The sequence below is a fragment of the Muscardinus avellanarius genome, assembly GCF_963383645.1.
Source record: "Muscardinus avellanarius genome assembly, chromosome: 15".
NCBI classification, from domain to species: domain Eukaryota; kingdom Metazoa; phylum Chordata; class Mammalia; order Rodentia; family Gliridae; genus Muscardinus; species Muscardinus avellanarius.
In genome coordinates this window covers 26,134,402-26,162,297 of record NC_137801.1, presented here as the reverse complement: position 1 = coordinate 26,162,297, position 27,896 = coordinate 26,134,402, and the positions used below count along the sequence as shown (strand labels likewise).

Sequence of the window (27,896 nt, the reverse complement as noted above, 5' to 3'; positions counted from 1 at the left end):
CCTGAGTTAGGATGCACAGTCCCTAACTCATGTTATGTTTCAAAACAAAGAATAAAAAATAGGGCTGGGAATGCAGCTCAGAGACCAAATGTCCCTGGGTTCAATCCTCAGTACTGCAAAAATAAAATAAAATAAATAAATAAATAAATAAATAAATAAATAAATAAATAAGAAAAAGGATGTAGCTCAGAGGAAGAATGTCCCTGGGTTCCATCCCCAGTACCTCAATCAATCAATCAACCAATCAACCAATGGCCACGGGGTATAGCTCAGAGATAGAACATCCCAAAGTTCAATCCCCAGTACCGTAATATGCAGCACTGAAAAATAAAAGGTACAAGTAAATGACACAAGGCATGGTGGTGCTTGCCTGGAATCCCAGTACTTGAGAGGCTTAGACAGAAGGTTTGCAGGTTTAAGACCAGCCTCATAAACTTAGTAAGATCTCAGGAATTTAGAGAGATCCTGTTTTTTTTTTTTTTTAAAATAAGGCATGTGGGGGAGGGGGGTGTGGTGGCACATGCTTGTAATCCCAGTACCTGGGAGGCTGAGACAGGAGGATTACAGGTTTGTAGCCAGCTTCAGCAACTTAAGGCCCTCTGCATGTTAGTAAGACCCTTATTTCAAATAAAAGGATAAAATGAAGCTGGAGGTATAGTTCAGAGGTAGAATGCCCCTGATTTCCATCCCCAGAACCATATACAGACATAAAAGGGGGGAATGGGGAGTGTAGCTTAGAGGTAGAATGACACTGGGTTCATCCCTAGTACCAAAAAGATAGTTAGCCAGGCATGGTGGCATATGCCTGTCATCCTAGTACTAAGGAGACTGAGAGAAGATCACAGGTTCCAGGACAACTTTGGCAACTAAGTGAGGCCTTCTGCAACTTAGTAAGACACTGTTCCAAAAAACTAAATAAAAAGTCAGTTATGGTGCTACACACTTGTAATCCCAGTATTTGGGAGGCTGAGACAGAAACATCACTGATTCAAGGGCAGCCTCAGCAAGTAGTAAGACTCTCATAAACCTAGTCAGAATATTTCAAAATAAAGTAGAATAGCGCCAGGCGTGGTGGCACATGCTTGTAATCCCAGTATTTGGGAGGTTAAGACAGGAGGATAGCAGTTCACAGACAGCCTCAGCTACTTAGTGAGGCACTTTGCAACTCAGTGAGACCTATTTCAATATAAAGAATACAAATAATAATAAGAAGAAGAATAGGGCTGAGGTTGTAGTTTGGCGATAGAATGCCCCTGGGTTCATCCCCAGTACCACACACACACACACACACACACACACAAAAGTAAAATAGTAGCTCAGAGGTAGAATGCCTTTGAGGTCAATCCCTCCCCCCCACCCCCACCCCCGGAAACAAACATACACACAGACAAAATAAATAAATTAGGACTGAGAGTGTAGCTCTGAAGTAAAACACTTCTGGGTTCAAGCCCAAGTAACAGGTGTGCACACACACACACACACACACACACACACACACACACACACACACTTAATAGACCAATGCTTCCTTTTAGAACAACTAGCATATAAATGAATCAATTATTTAAATTAAAACAGTGATTCTGGACCTCGTCACATCCAACACCCACACAAACATGTTTGGTCTACTTTGAAGGAGACTCTTAAAACTCTTCTACTTAAAACCATCTAGTGGCTTCTCATTGCTCAAAGTTTATAGTTCAAACTCCTTCAGATGACAATCCAGGCCACCCATGATCATCCATGCCATATGCCTGAGCAATTCCTACTCCAAGTCCTTCCCTACCCTTCCCTACTCACCTGCTATTTCTTTTTCTTTTTCTCTTTTTTCTTTTAGTACTGTGGATAGCTCCACGGGCCTTCTACCTCTGGGCTACACCCTCAAATCTATTTTTTTTTTGTCTTCGAACCTGTGATCCTCCTGTCCAGCCTCCCAAGTACTGGGATTATAGGCATGTGCCACCATGCTTGGCTCACTTTGCTTCTCTTGCCTGGAAAATAAATAAATCCTGGCGCATTTTACCTCTGAGCTACACTCCCAGCCCTTTTTTATTTTTTGTTCTGAAACAGGGTCTTGATAGGATGCTGAGAGTCTACCTATATCACTGAGGCTGTCCTTGAACCTGTGATCTTCCTGTCTCAGCCTCCTAGGTACTGGGTTGCAGGCATGTGCTACCATATAATAAAGAGTCTTTATTATAGTCTTAAGTCTGTTCTTATATGTTCTAGAAACTTTCTGTATGAAAAAATCTATGACACACTTTCAGTCAGTAATCTATCTTTACCTACAATTAAAGAACGTACATTTCAAATATATTTCATATCCAATTACACATAGAGTGGTACCTAGAAGTTGTAACCGATCCTTCGCCATAACCAAATTAGTCATCATTTTAGCTTGAAGGCGCCTAGCTCTCTCACACTGTTCACCTAAAAGAAAAAAAATGAAAAACAGAATTAAAATACCTACATTTTCCTACCAATATTCTTTTTTTTTTTTTTTTTTTTTTTTTTTTTGCAGGTCTGGGGTTGGAACCCAGGGGCATTTGACCTCTGAGCTACACCCCCTGCCCTATTTTTTATTCTCTATTTTGAAACAGGGTCTCACTGAGTTGCAGAGGGCCTCACTAAGTAGCTGAGGCTGTCCGCGAACCGCAATCCTCTGGTCTCAGCCTCCCGAATGCTGGGATTACAGGCGTGTGCCACCACACCCGGCTCCCATCTCTATTTTTTATTCTTTATTTTGAAACAGGGTCTCATTGAGTTGCAGAGGACCTCACTAAGTAGCGGAGGCTAGCCATGAACCTCGATCCTCCAGTTTCAGCCTCCTGAATGCTGGGATTATAAGCGTGTACCACCACACCTGGCTCTAACATTGTTGCAAGATAAAACATTACCCCAACCACTCTCAGTCTTTATAAAGAAATTAAGAGGCCTGGCATGAGCCAGGTTTGGTAGTAAAAACCTATAATCCCAGCACTTGGGAGAATCTGAGGTTCAAGGACAGCCTCAGCAAGCAGTGAGACTCTCATCAACCTAGGGAGACTCTGTTTCAAAATAAAAATAAAAATAGGGCCATGGGTGTAGCCTGGAGCTACTACTATGCCTCTAGATTCAATTCCCTAGTACCACAAAAAAAGAAACCAGGCGTGGCAGTGCATGTTTGTAATCCCAGTTCTTTGGAGGCTGAGATAGGATGATCGTACATTCCCAGACAAACTCAACAACTTAGCAAGGTCCTCAGCAACTTGGTAAGAACCTGTTATAAAATAGGAATAGACTAGGCGTGGTGGCGCACGATTGTAATCCCTGCACTTGGGAGGCTGAGACAGGAGGATCGCGCAGGTTTGAAGCCAGCCTCAGCTACTTAGGCTCTCAGCAACTTAGTGAGACCCTGTTTCCAAATAAAATATAAAATGGGTCTAGGAGTATAGCCCAGAGGTAGAAAACCCCCAGTGTGTCACACACACACACACACACACACACACACACACACACACACACACACACACAAAAAGATAGGGATAGGGGTGTAACTCAGAGGCAGACCATCCCTGGGTTCAATTCCTAGTGCCACTACCACCAAAATATGATAAATAAATAAAAGCTAGGAGTGTACTCCACTGCAGTCCAAAAATATTATGTGGAAAATTCTAGAACTACAAAGGTCATAGTATTAAACTGTGCCTTGTTTAGAGTAGTATGATAAAATCTCACCCTGTCCTCGTCTGTCCCAGACAGACCATGAATCATCCCTTTGTTCAACATATCTGCATTGTGCATGCGAAACTGGACAGTAATATGTTGGTTATTAGTGTAGTACATATGATTTGGTAATATCTGCATCCATGAAGGACCTCGGAACAAATCCCAGTGGATAATGGAGGACTACTGTTTAATTTGGAATGGCTGTAAATATAAATTAACTTTACCTTGTCCTGTGACTATGACAGCTATTCCTTTTTCTAGTTCTTCAATACCTTTCTTATACCATTCCACAGCTTGCTCCTTCTGTCCTGCTTTAAAACAAAAATCATTACATGTATACATCACAAGCATGAAGAGTACACTGCCCATCTCCCAAAGCACGTGTGGTGGCACATGCCTGTAATCCCACTACGCAGGAGGCTCAGACAGGAGGAACTCAGGTTCTTAGAAACATTATTATATGGCTTGCTAGAAATTTGGCTCCAAGCCAGCCCGGTGGCACACACTTATAATCTCAGCGCTTGAGAGGCTGAGACAGTAGGATCGTCCAGGTTCGAGCCAGCTTCAGCTACTGAGTGAGGCTCGCGGCAACTTAGTGAGACCCTGTTTCTAAATAAAATATAAAATAGGTCTGGGAGTATAACCCAGTGGTAGAAAAGCCCCTGGGTTTCATACCCAATACCACCAAAAAAAAAAAAAAAACAGAAGAAAAAATAACAATTTGATTTCGCCAGACATGGTGGTACATGCTTGTAATCTCAGCATTCAGGAGGCTGAGACAGGAGGATCGTGGTTCACGGTCAGCCTCAGCTACTACTTAGTGAGGCACTCTGCAACTCAGTGAGACCCTGTTTCAAAATAAGGAAAATAAAAAATAGGGCTGAGGGTGTAGCTTGGAGATAAAATGCCCTTGGGTTCCATCCCAGTACAGAAAGAAAGAAAGAAAGAAAGAAAGAAAGAAAGAAAGAAAGAAAGAAAGAAAATTTGACTTCTTTTTTAGCTGGGTGTAGTAGCACACACTTGTAACTACAGTACTTGAAAGGCTCAGACAGGAGGATTGAAGGTTCAAAGCCAGCTTTGGCAACTTAGTGAGGCTTTCAGCAACCTAGTGAGACCATGTTTCCAAATGAGACAGAAAATTGGGCTGGGGACCTCTGGGTTCAATCCCCAGTACCAGGAAAAGAAAATGGCCTTTTTTGTGGTACTGGAGCTTGAACCCTGGGGAGTTCTACCTGTGGGCTACACCCTCAGCCATTTCTATTTTTTTATTTTGAAATAGGGTTCCACTAAGTTACATTGGCCTCAAACCTGTGATCCTCCAAGTCCTGGGATTATAGGCATGTGCCACTGTGCCCAGCAAAATATCTGGCATTAGTAAGTACATGAGCTGCTATGCTGACATACATCTGCAATCTCAGTACTTTGGAGACTGAGATAGGAGGATCACAGGATCAAGGATAGCTTCAGCAATATAGCAAGATTCTCAGCCAACTTCTAAAACCCTGTTTCAAAATAAAAATTAAAATTGAGCTTTTAAAATTGGCGCATACTAGTAATCCCAGCATTTGGAAGGCTGAGACAGGAGGATCGTAGTTTGCAGACAGCCCTTTGCAACTCAGTGAGACCCTGTTTCAAAATAAAGAATAAAAAGATATATATAGGGTGTATTCATTTCGAGTCACCTCTCCATGCCAGTCTGGTATGGAGTTGTATTTCTATTTTCTGTATTTCAATCTTTCTAATAAACTTCTTTAAATGCAAAAAAAGATATATATAAATAAAATAAAAAATAAATTATATATGCGCACACATAAACACACAAACACATACATGAATATCTCAAATAGGGGAAATATAATGTTTCAAAAATCTTAGGGCTATAGCTAGGTGTGGTGGTACATACCTATAATCCAATATTTGGGAGGCTGAGACAGAAGAATGGAAGGTTCAGGGCCAGCCTCAACAACTAAACCTTGTTACAAAATAAAAAATATGCCCCCCATGGTGGCACAGGCCTGTAACCTAGTACTTAGAAGGTTGAAATAAGAGCATCACAAGCCAGGCGTGGTGGCGCTCACTTGTAATCCCAGCATTTGGGAGGCTGAAACAGGAGGATCGAAGTTCGCAGACAGCCTCCACTACTTAGTGAAGCTCTCTGCAACTTAGTTGAGACCCCTTTTCAAAAATAAACAATAAGCCAGGCGTGGTGGTGCACACTTGTAATCTTAGGACTTGGGAGGCTGAGACAGGGGGATCATGCAGGTTCAAAGCCAGCCTCACTTATTTAGTGAGGCTCTCAGCAGCTTAGTGGGACCCTGTTTCCAAATAAAATATAGAATAGGTCTGTGAGTATAGCCCAGAGGTAGAAAGCCCCTGGGTTCCATCCCCAGTACCACATACATACATACATACATACATACATACATACATACATACATACATACATGATAAAATATAGGGCTGAGGGTATAGCTTGGAGGTAGATTGTCCCTGGGTTTCATCCCCAGTACCACAAAAAAATAAAAAGATAAAAATTAATAAAGAGGATCATAGGTTCAAGGACAGTCTTAGCAAGTAGTGAGACTCTCATAAACTTAGCAAGACTCTGTTTCAAAATAAAAAGTGCTGGGAGTGTGGCTCACACACACACAAAGGGCTGGGGTAAATGGGGTATATCTCAGAGGTAGAACACCTCTGGGTTCAATCCCTAGTACCAAAAAATAAAGAGTGGAGGTATAGATCAGTGGCATAGTACCCCAGGGTTAAATCCCCAGTACCACCAAAAAATAAGCAATGTCCAGCCATGTATGGTGGTGCATGACGGTAATCCCAGTACTTGGGAAGTTGAGACAGGAAAATTGCAGGTTTGCAGCCAGCTTCAGCTACTTAGTGAGGCCCTCCACAAGTTAGTGGGACCCTGTTTCAAAATAAAGAATAAAAACAGGGTTGGAGGTGTAAAATGCCCCTGGACTCAATCCCCAGTAATGCAAAAAAATAAAAAATAAAAAAAAAGTACTGTCTAATCTAATTATATTCAAATCTGATGTAATGAATTCATTGTTGGATGTCTCCTTTCTAAGAGAAGCGTTTACTTAACACATGATTGCATCATGAGAACTGGTTTATCAGACTACAAGCATGGCTTTGTGTGTCTGTGTCTGTGACACGCATATGCACAGGGTGGTACTTGGGTTTGAACCTAGGGATTCTACCTCTGAGCTATACCCTGTTTTGTTTTGAAACAGGGTCTAGGTAGGTTGCCGAGATGCATGCTTGTAATCCCAGTACTTGGAAAGCTGAGATAGAAGGATGCAGGCTCAGGTTTGCACCTAGCCTCAGGTACTTAGTGAGGCTCTTTGAAATTTAAAGAAACTTGTTTCAAAATAAAGAATAAAGCCGGGCATGGTGGCCCTCATTTGTAATCTCAGTACTTGGGAGGCTGTGACAGGAGAATCCCACAGGTTTGAAGCCAGCCTCAGCTAATTAGTGAGGCTCTCAGCAACTTAGTGAGACCCTGTTTCCAAGTATAAAATATGTCTGGGAGTATAGCCTAGAGGTAGAAAAACCCCTGGGTTCTACCCCCAGCACCACAAAAATAAATAAATAAATAAATAAATAAATAAATAAATAAATAAATAGTAAAGAATAAAAAATAAGAAGACCAGTGACACATGCTTATAATCCCAGCATTTGGGAGGCCAAGACAGGAGGATTGCAGTACACGGCCAGCCTCAGCTACTTAGTGAGGCCCTTTGCAACTCAGTGAGACCCTGCTTCAAATAAAGAATAAAAAATTGGGCTGGCGCCGAGCATGGTGGCACACAGTTGTAATCCCCACGCTTGGGAGGCTGAGATAGGAGGATTGCGCAGGTTCAAAGCCAGCTGTGCTGGCTTAAGAGACCCTGTTTCCAAATAAAAAAGTATAAAATAGATCTGGGAGTGTAGCCCGGAGGTAGAAGGGTTTCCAGCAACCCCAGTACTACCAAAAAATTAAATAAATAAAAAAGGACTGGGAATATAATTCGAAGGTAGAATGCCCCTAGGATCAATCCCCAGTAGTGTAAAAAATGAATCAATGAGAGCCGGGCGTGGTGGTGCACGCTTGTAATCCCAGTGCTTGGGAGGCTGAGACAGAGGATCGCACAGGTTCTAAGACAGCCTCAGCTACTTAGTGAGGCTCTCAGCAACTTAGTGAGACCCTGTTTCCAAATAAAAATATAAAATAGGTCTGGGAGTATAGCCCAGAGGTAGAAAGCCTCTGGGTTCCACCCCCAGAACCACAAAAAAAAAAAAGAAAGAAAGAAAGAAAGAAAGAAAGAAAGAAAGAAAGAAAGAAAGAAAGAATAGCTGAGGCTGGCCTTGACTCTACAATCCTGTCTCAGTCTCCCAAGTATTGGGATTATAAGCATATGCCAACTATGCCCAGCTTCAAGTGTGGCTTTTATCCCCCTGTAGTATTGGAGATTGAACCCAGAGGCAGTGTACTTCTTAGCTACGTTCCTGCTGTATTTTTTTATTTCTGAAATGGGATCTCACTAAGTTGCTGAAACTGACTGTGAAGGTGTGATCCTTCTCTTTCAGCCTCCCAAGTACTAGGATTACAGGTATATGTCACCATGCTTGCCTCAAGTGTTGCATTTAGTAATACTTTTCTCTCTTCTTTGAACCAAATGATTGGTTTAAAACATTAATTCTTTCTGGGCATGGTGGTACACACTTGTAATCCCTGTGCTTGGGAGGCGGAGACAGGAGGATCATGCAGGTTCGAAGCCAGCCTCATTGGCCTAAGAGACCTTGTTTCCAAATAAAAAACATAAAATAGGTCTGGAAGTGTAGGCCAGAGGTAGAAGGGTTCCATCCCCAGTACCACCAAAAAAACAAAACAAAACAAAACAAAACAAAAAACTAATCATTGATCCAAGCTTAAAAAAAAAAAAAAAGACCTAAAATTTCAGCACAATGCTGGGCATGGTGGCACACACTTGTAATCCCAGCATTCAGAAGGCTGAGACAGGAGGATCATGGTTTGCGGACAGCCTCAGCTACTTAGTGAGGCCCTTTACAACTCAGTGAGACCCGGTTTCAAAATAAAGAATAAAAATAGGGCAGGGGATGCAACTCAGAGGTCGAATGCCCCTGGGTTCCATCCCCAGACCCACAAAAAAAAATAAAAAAATAAAAATAAAAATTCAGCACAGTCAAAAGGTGTATGGGACCCTTGTGGCAACTGACAATCATATGTAACTCTCCTTCCCCTACTTTCCTCCCTCCTTTTTTTTTCTTGAGTACTGGGAATTAAACTCAGAGGCAAATAACCCTGAGCTACACACTCCCTCCACTTTTTTTTTTTGACAGAGGGTCTAAGTTGCTGAAGGTCTTGCTAAACTGCTAAGACTGGCCTCAAACCTGAGATCCTCCTGTCTCTGTCTCTCAAGTACTGGATTTACAGGCATGTGCAACCATGCCCAGATGATTCTCCTCATTCATTCATTCATTCATTCATTCATTTTTGTGGTACTGGGGATGGAACCCAGGGGCATTCTACCTCCGAGCTACATGCCCAGCCCTGTTCTTTTATTTTTTATCTTGAAACAGGGACTCACTGAGTTATAAAGGGCCTCACTAAGTAGTTGAGGCTGTCCGTGAACTGTGATCCTCTGGTCTCAGCCTCCTGAATTCTAGGATTACAAGTGTGCGCCACCATACCCGGCTACTCTTCTCATTCTTTGTTTTTTAATTTTTAATTTTTTTCTTTTTTTTTTTTTGTGGTACTGGGGTTCCTGGAAGCCCTTCTACCTCCGGGCTACACTCCCAGACCTATTTTTACATTTTTTAAAATTTGGAAACAGGGTCTCCTAAGCCAGCGCGCGTTGCTGGCTTTGAACTTACGCCATCCTGTCTCTGCCTCCCAAGCACGGGGATTACAAGCGTGTGCCACCACGCCCAGCTAATTTTTTTTTTAATTTTTTATTGGTGCATTATATTCATACATCATATTGGGGTAAAAAAAAAAACTTGTGTGTACATACATGTACACATCACTGATTTAACCCCTACCCAATTGCCACCCTATTCCCTTCCCGTCCCTCCTTCCCTTGCTTGGCTTAGTGGTTGACTTCGATATGTTTAAGTACATTGTGTGTTTTAGAGATTTTCCTCTTCCCCCCTCCTTTCTCCTCCTTTAGGTTGTCTTGTTTGCTCCTCTATAGGATTTCCTTTTTCATCTAGAGTTCCTCCTATGACCCATTTCTCCCTAGCTCTCACATATTAAGGAAAGCATCTGATTTCTTATTTTTTGTGACTGACTAATCTCACCTCTTCTCATTCTTGAAAAGTAGTTTCTTACTCTTTTACAAAGCCACACAAATAACTAGCACTAGAACATACTAAAGGTGAGGTGGAATTCAGGTTAGAATTGCCTTTTTTAGTTGGCCATGGTGGCGCGCTCTTGTAATCCCAGCATTTGAGAGGCTGAGACTGGAAGATCGTGGTTTGCAAACAGTCTCAGCTATTTAGTGAGGCACTCCATAACTTAGTGAGACCCTGTTTCAAAATAAAGAATAAAAAACAGGGCAGTGGGTGTAGCTTGGAGGTCGAATGCCCCTGGGTTTCATCCCCAGGCCCCCCCCCAAAAAATTTTTTGCCTTATTGCCTTTTTTACATTTTCCAATCTCATTACAATTTCAAACAAAAATTTCCATGTTGTTCTTTAGTATTTGAAATTTCAAAGTCAATGATATAACTGTCTTGATAACATAAAATAGATGACAACTTTTTTTTTTTTTTTTTTTTTTGGTAGTGAAGACTGAACCCAGTGCTGTTCTACCTCTTAGCTACACCTTTAGCAGCCCTCCAGGCCTATTTTTTATTTTTTGGTACTGGGGGTGGAACCCAGGGTGGACTATACACCCAGCTCTATTTTATTTTTTTATTTGGAAACAGGGTCTAAGTTGTTAAGAGCTTCACTAAGTGGCTGAGCCTGACTTTGAAACTATGATCCTTTGTCTCAGCCTCCCAAAGTACTGGGATTACAAGAGTATGTCAGCATGCCTGGCTTCTTTTATTTTGAAACAGGCTCTCACTAAATTGCTGAGACTGGCCTCAAATATGCAATCCTCCTGTTCCAATCTCCCAAGTACTGGGATTATAGGCATGTGCCACCAGGCCCAGTTTAGATGAAAACTCTATACAAACGCTATATACTGCAATTGAGAAATGCTATCTCCCTATGATTGAGGACACCCTAACCCACTTTTTTTTTTGGGGGGGTACTGAGGATTGAACCCAGGGACATTCTGACTCTGAGCTATACCCCTAACCCTATTTTATTTTTGATTTTGAAACAGGGTCCAACTGAGTTGCAGAGGGCCAAAGTTGCTAAGGCGTGTCATGAACCTGCAATCCTTCTATCTCAACCTCCCAAGTATTAGGATTACAGGAGTGTGCCACCATGCCTGGGCTAACCTTTCATCTTTATCTTGAAAATAAGTCACCCACTAGATCCAGCTACTCGTATAGGATAATGTCTGTGTGAGCATGTGTGTGTTGTGAATCTAGGACCTTGTGCAAGCCAGGAAGGTATGCTAAACTACTAACCTAAGCTACTGCCACAATTTCTTCTTACAGTACCAACAGTATTTTTCACTGTGTCTGGTGAAGAATAAGTATTCAATAAGTACTTAATAATAGCACATGAAGAAATTAATAAGAGTTTATTGTTGGGGAACTCAGCAAGTGCTGTGTCCATATATGTCGTTGTCAACATGATTTATATTATGATGTGAGACTATAATGCACCAATAAAAGCACATTAAAATAAAAAGTTTGATCCAGGCCTGGTGGCACGTTCTCATAATCCCAGTACTTAGGAGGCTGAGACAGGAGGATCGCAGGTTCACAGCCAGCCTCAGCGACTTAGTAAGGCCCTCTGCAACTTAGTGAGACCCTATTTCAAAATAAAAAATAGAAAATAGGGCTGAGGGTGTAGCTCAGAGGTAGAAAGCCCCTGGGTTCCATCCCCAGTAACACACACACACACACACACACACACACACACACACACACACACACACACAGGGCTGGGTTTGCAGCTTGGATAGAATGCCTCTGGGTTCAAACCCAGTTTGGCAAAAAAAAAAAAAAATTTTTTTGTTATAAATCAACTCAAACTGTTTGTATGTTCACCATGTTTCTGTTTTCAGTAAAGAAAATATGTTTACATGCAATTTAGGGCTTTTGACTTGAAAAAAAGGAGAAAATACATCTGAGAGTGATGGTGCCCACCTGTAATCCCTACACTGGGGAGGCTAAGACAGGAGGACCACAAGTTCAAGGACAGCCTCAGCAAGTAGTGAGATTATCATCAATCTAGGGGGAACTTATTCAAAATAAAAATAAAATAGGGCTGAGAGTGTAGCTTGGAGGTAAAATGCCCCTGGGTTCAATCCCCAGTACCAAAAGAGGGGGGAGGGAATACTGATAAGCTTGCATAAAATTTTGAAAATAAAAGCCCACGCATATTCAAAGCCATCCTGGGTAACTCAGCAAGACCCAGTCTTAAAAATAAAAACCAGGCCGGACATGGTGGAGCATGCTCGTAATTCCAGCACTTGGGAGGCAGAGACAGGAGGATCACACCCATTCAAAGCCAGCCTCAGCTACTTAGTGAGACCTTGTTTCCAAATAAAATATAATAGTTCTGAGAGTACAGTCCAGAGGTAGAAAAGCTCCTGGGTTCCACACCCAGTGCCCAAAAATAAAAAAATAAAGGAAAAATAAGAACCAAGGTACAGTGGCATACACCTGTAATCCTAGTACTCTGGAGGCTGAGACAAGAGGATCACAGCAATTTAGGGAGATTCTCAGCAACCTAGCAAGGCCCTGTTTCAAAACAAAAAATAAAAAAGGTGTAGCAGGGTGAATACACCCCCAGCCCTTATTTTTTATTCTAAAACAGGGTATAAGTTCCTGAAGCTGGCCTTGAATCTGTGGTCCTCCTGTTTCAGCCTCCCATGCCTAGAAAAATCCTCTTTACATAACTGTTTTGTTTTTTGCATTACTGAGAATTGAACCCAGGAGTATTCTACCTCCAAGCTACACCCTAGCTGTGTGTGTATGCATTTTTTTAATTTTTGCAGTGTTGTGGATGGAACCCGGGGCATTCCACCTCCGAGCCACACCCCAGCCCTATTCTTTACTTTGAAACAGGCCTCACTATGTTGCAGAATGCCTCACTAAGTAGCTGAGGCTGGCTGCTAACCACAACTCTCCCGTCTCAGCTCCCAATGCTGGGATTACAAGCAGGCACCACCACGTTCAGCTACAATTTTTAAAAATTCTTTATTTTGAAAGTGACTCACTAAATTGTGGAGGGCCTCACTAAGTAGCTGAGGCTGGCTATGAACCTGGGATATGCCTGTTTCAGCCTCCCTGGGATTACAAGTGTGTGTGTGTGTGTGTGTGTGTGTGTGTGTGTGTGTGTGTGTGTGTGTATGTGTGCACATATGTATGTGTTTTTCTTGGGGATTGAACCAAGGGGAATTTAGTCTGAGCTGTACCTCCAGACCATTTTATTTTTTATTTATTTATTTATTTTTTTGGTAGTACTGGGGTTCCTGGAAGCCCTTCTACCTCCAGGCTGCACTCCCAGACCTATTTTATACTTTTTTATTTTTGGAAACAGGGTCTCTTAAGCCAGCGCGATCCTCCTGTCTCTGCCTCCCAAGCGTGGGGATTACAAGCATGCACCACCATGCCCGGCTTTATTTTTTATTATTTATTTATTTGTTCATTTATTTATTTTGCAGGTCTGGGGATGGAACCCAAGGCCATTCCACCTCCGAGCTACACCCCCTGCCCTATTGTTTTATTCTTTATCTTGAAATAGGGTCTCACTAAGTTGTGGAAGGCCTCACTAAGTAGCTGAGGCTGTCCACGAACCACGATCCTCTAGTCTCAGCCTCCCAAATGCTGGGATTACAAGCGTGTGCCACCATGCCCGGCTTATTTTTTATTTTGAAACAGTCTCATTAGGTTGCTGAGAGTCTGCTTTTACTGCAGATGTCCTTGAACCTGTAATCCTAAAGTCTCAGCCATACCCAGCTCTTTATTCCTCTTTGAAATCGCCAAAACCAACTAGGTTCCATGGCACCCACCAGTAATGCCAGTACTTGGGAGGCTAGGGCAAGAAGATTACAAGTTCAAGGCCAGCCTCCTCCTCACAATTTAGCAAGACCCTGTTTCACGATTAAAAAAAAAAAAGGCTATCCTCCTGTTTTAGCCTTCCAAGTACTGCAGTTACAGGCATGTGCCACCATATATGCTTCATTTTTCTTTTCTCATTCACCAGGAAAAAAAGTGCTGCGTGTGATTGTGCTCAAAGATATTTTATTCTAGCTGGGCATGGTGATGCACACTTGTATTCCCAGTGCTTGGGAGGCTGAGACAGAATGATCGCAGGTTTGCAGCCAGCCTCAGCTACTTAGTGAGGCCCTGATTCAAAATAAAGTGTTAGCCGGGTGTGGTGGCGCACGTTTGTAATCCCCGCTCTTGGGAGGTAGAGACAGGAGGATCGCGCAGGTTCAAAGCCAGCCACGTGCGCTGGCTTAGGAGACCCTGTTTACAAATAAAAATGTAAAAATGGTTCTGGGAGTGTATCCCGGAAGTAGAAGGGCTTCCAGGAACCCCAGTACCACCACCAAAAAAAAAAAAAAAAAAAAAGTGTTAGCTGGGCAGGTGGTACACGCTTATAATCCCAGCATTTGGGAGGCTGCGACAGGAGGATTGCAGTTTGGGACAAGCTAGGCTACTTAGTGAGGCCTTTTGCAACTCAGTGAGACCCTGTTTCAAAATAAAGAATAAAAAATAGGGCTGTGGGTGTAGCTCGGAGGTAGAGTGCCCCTGGGTTTCATCCCCAGTACCACCAAAATAAATAAATAAATAATGAATAATAATAAATAAATAAAGTGTTGAAAAATAGGGCTGGAGGTACGTATTAGAGGCAGAATACCCTTGGGTTCAATCCCTGGTACCGCAAAAAAAAAGTTTTATTCTATAAGATGTCCAGCATAAGCAGTTAATAATTCACAAAGCAAGAGAACAAAAGGCCACATCAGAGCCAGGCTTGGTGATACACACCTACAATACCAGTATTTAGGAGACTGAGACAGGAGAATCTCAAGTTTGAGGTCAGCCTAGGGTAACTTACTGAGGCTTTGTTTCCAAATAAAAATTGAATGAACTGAGAATGTAGATCAGAGGTTGAGTGCCCCTGGAATCAATCCTCAGTACAAAAAAAAGGGGGCGCATTGGTGCGCCTCTGTAATCCCAACATGTGGGAATCTGAGACATAAGAATCAGTTTCAAGGTCACCCTCAGAAATTGAGTGAAACCATGTTTCAGAATTTTAAAAAATTAAAAGGGCTGGGGGTATATCACAGATTGCCCCTGGCTTCAATCCCCAGCACAAAGTAATATAAAATAAGCCAGGCATGGTGGCACACACTGAGGCAGGAGAATCGCAGTGCGCAGACAGCCTCAGCTACTACTTAGTGAGGCCCTCCACAATTTAGTGGGACCCTGTTTCAAAATAAAGAATAAAAAATAGGGCTGGGGGTTCAGATGTAGAATGCCCCTGGTTCCATCCCCAGGACTGCAAAAAAAAAAAAACAAAAAAAACCTAATAATAAAAATAATAAGTGCCATGTGCAAGGCCATAGGCTCAATCCCCAGCACTATAATTAATTAATTAATTAATTAATTGGGCCAGTGGTATAGATCAGAGGCAGAATACTCCTGTGTTCAATCCCCAGTACCAAAAACAGAAAAAAGGTAGTTATTTAGCAGATTTTCACAAAAAAATTTACCAAATCTGATACTTCAGATTTCTAATCTCCAAGCTCATCTCCCCCCCCCGTCCCCGCCCCCTTTTGATACTAGGAATGAACCCAGAGGCTTTTTTTTTTTTTTTAAATATATACTGGGGATGGAACCCAAGGGCATTCTACCCCAGAGTTATACCCCAGACCTATTTTTTATTCTTTATTTTTTGAAATAGGGTCTCACTGAGCTGCAAAGGACTTCACTAAGCAGCTGAGGCTGGCTGCGAACTGTGATCCTCCTTTCTCAGCCTCCTTAATGCTGGGATTGGGATTACAAGCGTGCCCTACCACACCCAGCTTTGTTATTCATTTTGAAACAGGGTCTTACTAAGTTGTGAGAGAGCCTCACTAAGTAGCTGAGACTCACCTCGAACCTGAGATCCTCCTGTCTCAGCCTTCCAAGTACTGGGATAACAAGGTGCTCCATCACTGGAGCTAAATCCCCAATTAATCACTTTTATTTATTTATTTTTAGCAGAAACTGTTTCAAAATGAAAGAATAAAATCAGGCTAGGAGTGTAGCCCAAATGCAGAATGCCCCTGGGTTCCATCACCAGTAACACACACACACACACACACACACACACACACACACACACACACTGAAAGGCAAATAAGACTTAAAATGTGAACTCTCTTTCAACTACTGAAGACTAAAGTACAAAATTTTCCAATATGCTAAAGGGAAAAAATTTTAGAGAAGTGACAATAAATACAGACTCATTTTTTTGTTTTATGTGGTACTGGGGAATGGAACCCAGGGGCATTCTACTCCAAGCTACACCCCTAGCCATATATATATTTTTTAATTCTTTATTTTGCTTTATTTTATTTTTTTTTTTTTTTTGCGGTACTGGGGATAGAACCCAGGGGCATTTGACCTCCGAGCTACACCCCCTGCCCTATTTTTTATTCTTTATTTTGAAACCAGGTCTCACTGAGTTGCAGAGGGCCTCACTAAGTAGCTGAGGCTGTCCGCGAACCGAGATCCTCAGGTCTCAGCCTCCCGAATGCTGGGATTACAGGCGTGCGCCACCACGCCCAGCTTTGTTTTGTTTTGTTAGTGGTACTGGGGTTCCTGGAAACCCTTCTCCGGGCTACACTCCCAGACCTATTTTATATTTTCATTTTGAAACAGGGTCTCTTAAGCCAGCGAGGCTGGCATTGAGCCAGCATGATCCTCCTGTCTCTGCCTCCTAAGCACGGAGATTACAAGCATGCGCCACCACGCCCGGCTTATTCTTTATTTTGAAACAGGGTTTCACTGAGTTGCAAAGGGCTTCACTAATTATCTGAGGCTGTCTGTGTACCATGATCCTCCCATCTCAGCCTCCCAAATACTGGGATTACAAGCGTGCCCCACCAAGGCCGATTATTCCCACTATTGTAAAATATCTTTTTAGGGGTTTTTTTTTTTTTTTGGTGGTACTGGGGGTGGAACCCAGAGGCTCTCTACCTCCGGGCTATACTCCCAGACCTATTTTATACTTTATTTGGAAAAAGGGTCTCACTAAGTTGCTGACAGCCTCACTAAGTAGCCGAGGCTGGCTTCGAACCTGCGTGATCCTCCTGTCTCAGCCTCCCAAGTGTGGGGATTACAAGCATGCGCCACCACGCCCGGCCTTTTAGGGGGTTTTTAGAGATTGTACCCAGGGTATTTCTATATCTGAGCATACCCTCAAGTCTTTTTTGTTTTTTTATTTTGAAACAGAGTCTAAGTTCCAGAGGCTGGCCTAAAGCCTGCAACCCTCCTATCTCAGCCTCCCAAGTACTTGGATCACAAGGGGCCAGGATGTAGCTCAGTGGGGCAGGTGCAACGCTCTGGGTTCAGTCCCCTGTTCCAAAACAGACAAAAAAAAAAAAAAAAAAAAAGAATCAAGTTCTGGGATCACAGATGCGTGCCACTACACTAGGCTCTAAAATATCTTTTATTCTAGATAAGTAAGCTTCAGAGGACCACACTGTACTGCAATAAAACAGTGCTCTTCTAGAAGGGGATGATGTCCTTCTTTTTCCTATCCCAAGAGAGATCCTTAGATGCTACTAAGAGATGGTGAAGAACATGGCAGTTAACAAAAAACTTCCTCCCACAATTACCTAGTATTCTCTTAAATGTGTCTGCTGGTTTTTTTTGTTGTTGTGTGTGTGTGTGTGTGTGTGTGTGTGTGCGCGCGCGCGCGTGTGTGCTAGGAGCTTTCTACTTCCAGGCTACATCCCAAGACTATTTATTTTTTATTTGGAAACAGGATCTTGATAGGTTGCTAGAGTCCACTGAATTGCTGAGGCTGGCTGCAAATCAGTGAACCTCTTGTCTCAGTCCCCCAAGTACTGGGATTACAAGTGTGAGCCACTAGGCCTTGCTTATATCCTTTTTTTTTTTTTTTTTTTTTTTTTTTGCCCAGGGGCATTCTACCTCTAAGCTATACCCCCAGCCCTATATTTATTCATTATTTTGAAACACGGTCTCATTGAGTTGTAAAGGGCCACGCTAAGTAGTTGAGGCTGTCCACGAACTAAGATCCTCTGGTCTCTGCCTCCCGATGCTGGGATAACAAGTGTGTACCACCAAGCCCGGCCTCTTATAGCCTTTTTTTAACTCCCCAAAGGAAAGAGGTTTCTATACAAATGAAGTTCTAGAGCAGTTTCTGGTATTAATAGTAGAGAAAGACACTAGGAATAAACTGTAGATTGCTCTTGTTTTCACTAATGGACAATGCAAATGAGTCCCTAATTGAGGAACTATAGAAAGTAAGGTTTTCTGGAGCATAAAAAAAAGCTAATTTTCAACAGTCTGGAGGTAAAAATGCTAGGAAAGATTTTTGTAAATGCTGTAAGATTTTTTTTCCAACTTCATTCCTTTTCTTTTTTTTCTTTTTCTTTTTTGTGTTATTAGGGATGGAACCCAGGGCATTCTACCTCCAAGATACACTCCTAGCCCTATTTTTATTCTTTATTTTGAAACAGGGTCTCACTAAGTTGCAGAGGACCTCACTAAGTAAGTATCTGAGGCCACAAACTTGTAATCCTCCTATCTCAGCCTTCCAAGTACTGGGATTATAAGTGTGTGCCACGCCTGGTTGTTAACTTCATTTTTTAAAAGAAGTTTTTGGTTAGCTATTAGCATACACTTAAAATGGTCTGCTTTGATGTGTGTGTGTTAGTTACTAGGAACTGAATATAAGGCCTCTTCCATGCTAGATTATTGCTCTATCTCTGGGCTAACCTCTAGCCCCCTGCTTTAATCTTTTCAGCCTTAGATTCTTCATCTGTAAAATGCTGATACCAACAGTACCTTCCCCTACAGGGTTACTGTGCAGATTAAACAAGGTAACAAGTACAAAACACAATGCCTGGCACATTGAAAAAAAGACTACAAAATGCAAGATGAGTATGGAGGCAAAAACGGGAGGATCACAGGCAAACAAGTGGTAACTTAGCTAGTGATTAAAAATGTGTGTGTGTTTAGTATCAGGCAGGGTGGCACAGGCCTGTAATCCCAATACTTGGGAAGCCAAGTATACAGCCTCAGCAGTTCTGCAAGACTATCAGCAATCTAGCTAAACCCTGTTTCAAAACAAAAACAAAATAAAACAAAAAAAGCTCAAAGGTAGAACGCCTCTGGATTCAATCCCTAGTATAAGTAAATAAACAAATGAATAAATAAATAACTAAATGAAGTAAAATATGGCTGGGTGTAGTTCAAAGGTAGAAAATACCTGGGTACGGTCTCCAGTACCACAAAACAAAACTGATTTAAAAAAAAAAAAAAGGAACAATGCTAAAAAAAAAAAAAGTTAAACCTGAAGGATGTAGCATTCTTGCTTTGATTCAGAAACAGAAATGTTTTAGGTTCTGTTGTACAATGATATGTATAAATATGTCCAATTCATTCACTTAACATTTTCACTTAAAAACCAGAGGCTACTTTGGAATACTCATTTAATTAAAACCAGAAGCAAAAGTTTTACACTAAAACACAACGTTACTGAAAAATGCTCAGAAGTCATTATACTGATGACTGTCATGAAACTTTTCTAAATTGTGCTAATTCAGCGGTAACTACACACAGCTATTCCGTTCAAAATTGTCACCATTTGTTCTTTTGATTCTGAACTACACAGTACTCTGCTTTCATTAAAAGCCTATAACAAGACACAGCTTCTTCGATATCAAAACCTTTTGGAAACCTGGCTCAGCCAGCCACCCACTGTTTATACAGTGCTAGAAAGGATCCCTGTGGTCAGTCTAGGACAACTGTCACTGTCACCCAGCACGTCTGGATGGCTCAATGGGGCTTGGGTCATGCACAAGTGTGGGGGAAGGCTGGTATATGAAACAAAGTCGACAGCTGGGGTGCCCTGAAATGGGAAAGGTTTAACTGGGAATAATTGTGGAAGATGAGGGTCTGACCTGCGAGAACTCAGCCTCCTGAGGCCGATCAATTCCGGGGGTGCACCGCCCCCTCCTGCAGGAAAGGGGCGCAGGTGTTGCCTTCCCTGGGCCACCCCTCCGCTTTCTCCCCAGTGTCCCCGACCCCAGGCCCCAGTTACCTTTCTCGTCCTCATCAATGCGCAGGGCAATGGAGATGTACTCGAAGGCCTGTTTGTGGAAAGCTCGGACGCGCTCGGCCTCGCCGCCCAGCACCGGGGCCGGGGGCGAGGCCGAGGCTGGCGCCGGCGCGGCCCCGGAACTCCTCTTGGCGGCCATGAGGGCGCGAGAGAAGCGCTGGCAGAGCCACACGAAGAGGAGTCCCAGGTGGAAGGCCACCAGACGCAGCAGGGCGAAGCCTATAAACAGCGGGTAGGAGAAGTAATACAGGCTCCGCTTATGCGGAGGCCGCGGCGGAGGGGCCGGCCCGGCGGCTGGAGGGGCGGGGGCCAGGCAGGAGGGCGGGGGCCTGGGAGGCACCGGGCTGCGGGCGCCGCCGGAGCCTTTCTTCTTCCCGCGTCCACCCGGAGAACTCATTCACAGTTCTCACTTTCGCCGCCGCCATAACCCGCTTCCGCAGACCGACGGCGACCGAGCGGCGGCGGCGGCCAAAGTGTCGGCGGAGACCTCGGACCCCGCGCACGGCGGGCCCCGGGAGCTCGACACCTCCACGCGCTGCCGGCCGGGCCCGCCCCTTTCTCCTTCCTCGGCCGGGAGCGCAACCCCTACTCCTCCTCCTGCGGCCGAAAGCTCGGCCCCTCCCTCCCTCCGTCCTCAGCCTCCTGGTAGCTCGGAGCCGCGGCCGCGCACGCGCACGTCCTCCAGGGTCTCCGGCGCGCGCGCGCACGCGGCTGTCTTTGTTGACCTGGGCGCCTGTGCGCATGTGCGGCATCTGCGTCCGGTCCGCCTTCCCCCGGGAACTACGCTTCCGGTTGTGCAGTTCCGCCCGTAGTCCCGGGGAGGGTTGGCCCCAGCAGCTCTTGTAGCCCTTGGGGGTTCGGAGTAGGAAACCTTGGCAGTCATCCCACAGGGGCGGGAGTTGCGGCGAGGAATAACTCTGCTAGTTAGCAGGGCTCCTATCTAGCAGTGTCATTTTTTTTTTATTATATTGCTTTCATTATTTTTTGCCAGTCGTGCCAAATCTGCTGCAAAAGATGATTGAACTGAGTTGCGTCTCAGAAGCCATGCGTATCCATATGAAAGGAAAGCATTATCTGAAAGGAAAGCAGGTGGAGCGACAAACTTCAGGACGCCTCCGATGAGAAATATCAGGTCATTGTGATGAAGGCAGCCAATCCGGAGGTTTAACTAAATTAGTATGTGTTTACAATGTTTAATCTGAAGTACTTTTTGAATAAATTAGTTCTTAAATGTTACACATTAAGCAAACCAGTTTACTATGAAACCTGTACTGTGCTTTTGTGTGGGTGTCTCCGTGTCCTTTCGAGGGACCTATCTATTCCTCCTACTGACCTGCAAGCACAGAACCCTTGTCACAAAACTGGAAACGCTATGTCAGTCTTGGGCACTGGCATCTTGGATGGAGACACACTGAAATAGAAGCTAGTTGGAATTGAGAGCTCTAGAGGTGGTCCATCACTGCATTTCTTTGCGGTCCCCTGGGTTCCTTCCTAGACTAGATGACGTAACTATTCAAAGAACTGACCAGTCTTTTTCTCTACTTCTCACCCCCTCTCTCCTTTCCCCTGTTTCATTTGGTCCCTTTCCATCTTGTCCATTTCCCTCCTCTCAAAATTTCTCTCCTTTTGAGTTAGGCACAATTGTTTCTTGTTGCCTAAAACTAAGGAACTGCAATACAAAGACTTCATTGTTTACTATATACAGTTTATAAATGCCTCCACAGAGCTTCCAAAAGTCTCCACTTTCTACTGCAGCTTTAGCAAATCCCTTGCCCTACAAATAAGGGCTGCTGTAAAATTAACCTACACTGTTTCCCTCCTACTCTTACCCCTGCCTTTATGCTTACCCTTCTTCCTTATTCTGAAATGCCTTTTTTTCTCCGTGTGTGTGTGTGTGTGTGTGTGTGTGTGTGTGTGTGTGTGTGTCTGTGTGTGTGTTACTAAGGATTGAACTCAGGCATTCTACCACAGCTACACCCTCAGCACAGCCTCCCAGGTATTAGGATTACAAGCGTGTGCCACCATGCCTGGCATTATTTTTTTGTTTCTTTGTTTATTTTGGTTTTTTGCAGTACTGGGGATGGAACCCAGAGGATTCTACCTCTGAGCTACATCCCCAGCCTTATTTTTCATTCTTAATTTTGAAACAAGCCGGGCGTGGTGGCGCACGCTTGTATTCCCTGCACTTGGGAGGCTGAGACAGGAGGATCACACAGGTTCGAAGCCAGCCTCGGCTACTTAGTGAGGCTCTCAGCAACTTAGTGAGACCCTTTTTCCAAATAAAGTATAAAATAGGTCTGGGAGTATAGCCCAGAGGTAGAATGCCCCTGGGTTCCACCCCCAGTACTACCAAAAAAAAAAAAATTTTTTTTGAAACGAGGTCTCACTGAGTTGCAAAGGGCCTCACTAAGTAGCTGAGGGTGTCCGCATACCGCGATCCTTCTGTCAGCCTCCCAAATGTTGGGATTACAAGTGTGCGCCACCATGCCTGACTATTTTTTATTTCGAAACATGGTTTCTCTAAGTTGCTGAGGACCTCCCTAAGTTGCTGAGGCTGGGCCCATCTCAGCTTCCCAAATATTGGAGTTACAGACCTGCACCACCATGTCTGGCTTTTTATTTTTATTTTTATTTTTGATGGTACTGGGGTTCCTGGAAGCCCTTCTACCTCCGGGCTACACTCCCAGACCTATCTTATACATTTTTATTTTTGGAAACAGGGTCTCTTAAGCCAGTGCAGCTGGCACGATCCTCCTGTCTCTGCCTCCGAAGCACAGGGATTACAAGAGTGCGCCACCACACCCAGCTTATTTTTTATTTTTAATTCATTCATTCATTTATTTATTTTCTGGTGCTGGGGATAGAGCCTGGGGGCATTTTACCTCCGAGCTACACCCCCAGCCCTATTTTTTATATTTTAGTTTGAGACAGGGTCTCACTGAATTGTGGAGGGTCTCACTAAGTAGCTGAGGCTGGCCGCAAACCATGATCCTCCAGTCTCAGCTTCCTGAATGCTGGGATTACAAGGGTGCACCACAACGCTCAGCATTCTATTTTTATTTTGTAACAGGGTCCAGTAGGCTGTTAAGAGTCTCACTACAACACGGTGTGGTGGCGCTCTTGTACTCCCAGCATTCAAGAGGTGGATCAGGTTCCAGATAGCCTCACCTACTTAGCAAGGGTCTTTGCAACTCAGTGAAACCCTGTTTCAGAAATAAAAGACTAGCTGGGCATGGTGGTGCAGGCTTGTAATCCCCAAGCTTGAGAGACTGAGATAGGAGGATCGCGTAGGTTTGAAGCCAGCCGCTCTGGCTTAAGAGACCCTGTTTCCAAAAAAAATATAAAATAGGTCTGGGAGTATAGCCTGGAGGTAGAAGGCCCCTAGGTTCCATCCCTAGTACCATAAAAAAATAATAAAAATAATAATAGTAAATAAATAAATGACTAAAATATAGGGCTAGGGATGTAGCTCAGAGGTAGAATGTCCCTGGGTTTCATCCCCAATATCCCCCTCCCCAAGAAAGAAGAGTCTCACTACATTACTGGGGCTGTCCTTGAACCTGTGGTCCTTCTGTCATGGCCTCCCATCTGCTGAGGTTACAGGTCTGTGTCCTCAAGCCTGACCCCAACTCTTTATGTTTGATTTATTTATTTATTTTTATGGTATTGGGTATTGAACCCAGGGGCATTCTACCTCTGAGCTACACCTCCAGTCCTATATTAGTTCATTTTCTTATTCTGGAATAGGGTCTCATTAAGTTATAGAGGACCTCACTAAGTTGCTGAGGCTGGCCTTGAACCCGTGAACCTCCTGTCTCAACCTCACAAGTACTGGGACTACAGGTATGTGCCACCATGCCCAGCTCCCTTTTTATTTATTATTTTGAAACAGGAAGCCGGGTGTGGTGGTGCAAGCTTGTAATTCCAGCATTCGGGAGGCTGAGACCAGAGGATCGCGGTTCACGGACAGCCTCAGCTACTTAGTGAGGCCCTCCACAACTCAGTGAGACCCGGTTTCAAAATAAAGAATAAAAAATAGGGCAGGGAGGTAGCTCGGAGGTCAAACGCCCCTGGGTTCCATCCCCAGGCCCGAAAAAAAAAAAGAAAAAAAAAAAAAAAGAAAAGAAAAAAGTAACAGGATCTCAATAAGTTGCAGACGGCCTCACTAAGTTGTTGAGAAGGACCTCATACCTGTGATCCTCCTGTCTCAGTTTCCCAAGTACTGGGATTACAGGCATGTTCCACCATGCCCAATTTGCTATTTCTATTCTATAATTTATTAATTTCAATTCCTCATCTACTTCTGATAAATTTGACTTCTCTTTTGAACCCCTTCTAGTTGTCCTTGTGTGAAATCTAGTAGATATATGTGTGTGTGTATCATGTAAATAAGATGTATAAATTAAACATACAGTTTAAAGAAAAATTATAAATAGCATCAAGTTTAAGAAAAATTAGCTGGATGTGGTGGTCCATACTTGTAATCCCAGTACTTGGGAGACTGAGACAGGGAGATCACAAGTTGGAGGCTGGCCTAAAACAACTTACCCAGAACCTGTTTCAAAATAAAATAGAAGAGCCGGGCGTAGTGTTGCACGCTTGTAATCCCAACTCCTGGGAGGCTAAAACTGGAGGATTCCACAGGTTCAAAGCCAGCCTCAGCTACTTAGTGAGGCTCTCAGCAATTTAGTGAGACCCTGTTTCCAAATAAAATATAAAATAGGTCTGGGAGTATAGCCCGGAGGTAGAAAAGCCCCCGAGTTCCACCCCCAGTACCACACACACACACAAAAAGAACAAAAAATAGGGCTGGGGGTGTAGCTTGGAGGTAAAATGCCCCCTGGGTTCTATCACCAGTACTACAAAAAATAAATAAATAAATAAATGAAAAATAAAGAATAAAGCTGGGCATCATGACACGTGCTTGGAATCCAAGCTTTTGTGAGACTGAGACAGGAGAATTGCAATTTGAGGCCAGCCTCAGCTACTTAGTGAGGCCCTTTGCAACTCAGTGAGACCCTGTTTCAAAATAAAGAATAAGATGGGCGTAGTAACACAGGTTTGTAATCCCAGCGCTTTGGAGGCTGAGACAGGAGGATCACACAGGTTCAAAGCCAGCTTCAGCTACTTAGTGAGGCTCTCAGCAACTTAGTGAGACCCTGTTTCCAAATAAAGTATAAGATAGGTCTGGAGCCGGGCATGGTGGCACACGCTTGTAATCTCAGCATTTGGGAGGCTGAGACCAGAGCATCCCGGTTCACGGTCAGCCTCAGCTATTTAGTAATGCCCTCCGCTACTTAGTGAGACCCTGTTTCAAAATAAAGAATAAAAAATAGGGCAGGGGGTGTAGCTCAGAGGTCAAATGCCCCTGGGTTCCATCCCCATTACCACAAAATAAATAAATAATAAAAAACAGGGCTGGGAGTGTAGCTTAGAGGTAGAATGCCCCTGAGTTCAATCACCATACCACACACTAGAGAGAATAGATCTAAGGTAGAATACCCCTAGATTCCATCCCCAGTACCACAAAAATGAGTGAATAAATAAACGTATAAAATAGGACTGGGAGTATAGCTAGGAGGTATAACATCCCTGGGTTCATCCCAAGTACTACACATACAAAATGAAGAAATTAATTAATTAAATACTGTTGGGCTCAGATGTAGAATGTGCCTAGGTTTAATCCCTAATACCTCAAAAAAAAAATGAATGAGCCGGGCATGGTGGCACATGCTTGTTGCTTGTAATCCCAGCATTCAGGAATCTGAGGCTAAAAAAATAATGAATGAAAGAAAAATTAATATAAGCAGTTCCTTAAACTACTCTAAGCTCTCAAATCTTATTTCTCTCTCTCTAGAGGAAGCCACTGTCCTCGATTTTGTATTAATTATTCATTTGCCTCTCACTTTATTTATTTATTTTTTGGTGGTGGTAGTAAGGAATAGAACCCAGGAATCTTCTACCTCCAGGGTACACCCTAAGACCTATTTTGTCTTTTATTTGGGAACAGGGTCTCACTGAGTTGCTGAGAGCCTCACTAAGCTGCTGAGGCTGGCTTCAAACCTGTGATCCTCCTGTCTCAGCCTCCCAAGTACTGGAATTACAAGTGTGTGCCACCACGCCCGGATTTCGTTTTGCAATGTACTTATGTTGCTGAGGCTAACCTGGAACCTGTGATCCTCCTGTTTCAGCCTCTCAAGTATTGAGATTACAGACATAGGCCACCATACCCTGCTAAAGTATGTTTGTTTATTTGTTTTGTCCTGGGACTTTGAGCTCAGGGGCATACTACCTCTGAGCTACATGCCCAGCCCTATTTTTATTTTGAAAGAGTTTCTCACTAAATGGCCGAGGATCTCCCTAAAGTGTTGAGGCTGGCCTCAGACCTGTAATACTCTTATATCAGTCTCCCAGATACTGGGATTATAGGTGTGCTCTACCACATCCAGCCTGCAATGTATTTATGTATTCATTTATATAATTTGCCTGGTCTTCACTTTTTAGAAATGTAATCATATTCTTTTTTTTTCTCTCTCTCTCTCTTTTGAACCCTGATTCTTTCTACTGTCCTGGCTTGGACAGGTTGGAAAATATTTTCCAAGGCCAAGGGTAGAGCTACAGACAGGTTTATTTAAGGCAAGCAAGAAACACACATTCAAGGAAGAATGAGGGCCAGGTTTTGGATGGGAGAGACCAGCACCTCCGGGGGAGCATGGCTCTTGTTTTACGTGAAACTTTGTAAATGGTGAGCAAGTGGCCAGCATGTGAGGGCGTGTTTTTGATTTCTTTGATCATGGAAAAGAGAGCGGCTGTGCTGGTCTGGTTCTTCTCAGAACCTTCGGGCTAACTCATCGTGGTCCCGCCCTGGCTGCAAATAGGCATGACACCACAGGTCCACTCTAGTGGCGCCGGTGATGCTGGCCGGAGTTTGAGAGCTGTTCTCTGAGCAGGCCGAGGTTGCTGCTGCTCCTGCCCACTGCTGCCAGCTCCTGCCTACTGCTGCCAGCCAGTTAGCGCTTGGGCCAGCTGCAGAGCCTGCTTCTCAGTGCCCAGCTGGAGGTTGGGGTTTGGCCAGGCAAGCCCAGGCTGCCTTGACAGCTGACAGCCGGGCCAGCTGCAGGAGGGTGAGCTTGGAGTTTTTAGATTTAAAGTTGTAGTCCTTCTTTCCTTCTGTATTTCCTTTGTATCCATTTCTTTTATTTCTTCTGGTCTATCTCATTTGCTTCCCCTTTTCTACATGGCACACAGTTCTCCTTTTCCCACGCCTGGGCAAAGCACCACATCTACCTCTGAGCTATATTGGCCTTACTTTCTTCTTTTTTTTTCCTTCTCCTCCTCCTCCTCCTCCTCCTCCTCCTCCTCCTCCTCCTCCTCCTCCTCGTCATCCTCCTCCTCCTCCTCCTCCTCTTCCTCCTCCTCCAGTGCAGGGCAGGGCATTCTTTTTCTTTTCTTTTTCTTTGTGGTACTGGGGATGGAACCCAGGAGCTACACCCCCAGCCCTATTCATTATTCTTTATTTTGAAACAGGGTCTGAGTTGCAAATGGCCTAAGTAATAGCTGAGGCTGTCTGAGAACTGTGATCCTCCTGTCTCAGCCTCTCAAGTACTGGGATTTTAAGCGTGTACCACCATGCCCGGCCCTCACACCTGGCTTTTAACTAATTTTTTAACTTGACCATGATGTGGCCCAATAGTAGAGTGGTTATGAAACGGGGGTTTCTTGCGAGAAAACCCCAGCGAGT

The 27,896-nt window shown here is 43.8% G+C and overlaps 1 protein-coding gene across 5 annotated transcripts in view; it reads right to left on the bottom strand.

The window, feature by feature from the left end:
• SPAST (spastin) overlaps nt 1-20,552 on the bottom strand; it is a gene marked incomplete at both ends in the record, with an annotated part of 58,273 nt that extends 37,721 nt beyond the window's left edge. For 3 of the 5 annotated variants that reach the window (XM_080711710.1, XM_080711712.1, XM_080711714.1), the window contains 3 exons: nt 2,347-2,430; nt 3,933-4,019; nt 20,138-20,552. In XM_080711710.1, the coding sequence (XP_080567836.1) occupies nt 2,347-2,430; nt 3,933-4,019; nt 20,138-20,552 (586 nt within the window). The remainder of the gene's footprint in view (nt 1-2,346; nt 2,431-3,932; nt 4,020-20,137) is intronic. The other 2 variants (XM_080711711.1, XM_080711713.1) reach the window with 1 other exon arrangement.
• Between the last annotated feature and the right edge of the window lie 7,344 nt (nt 20,553-27,896).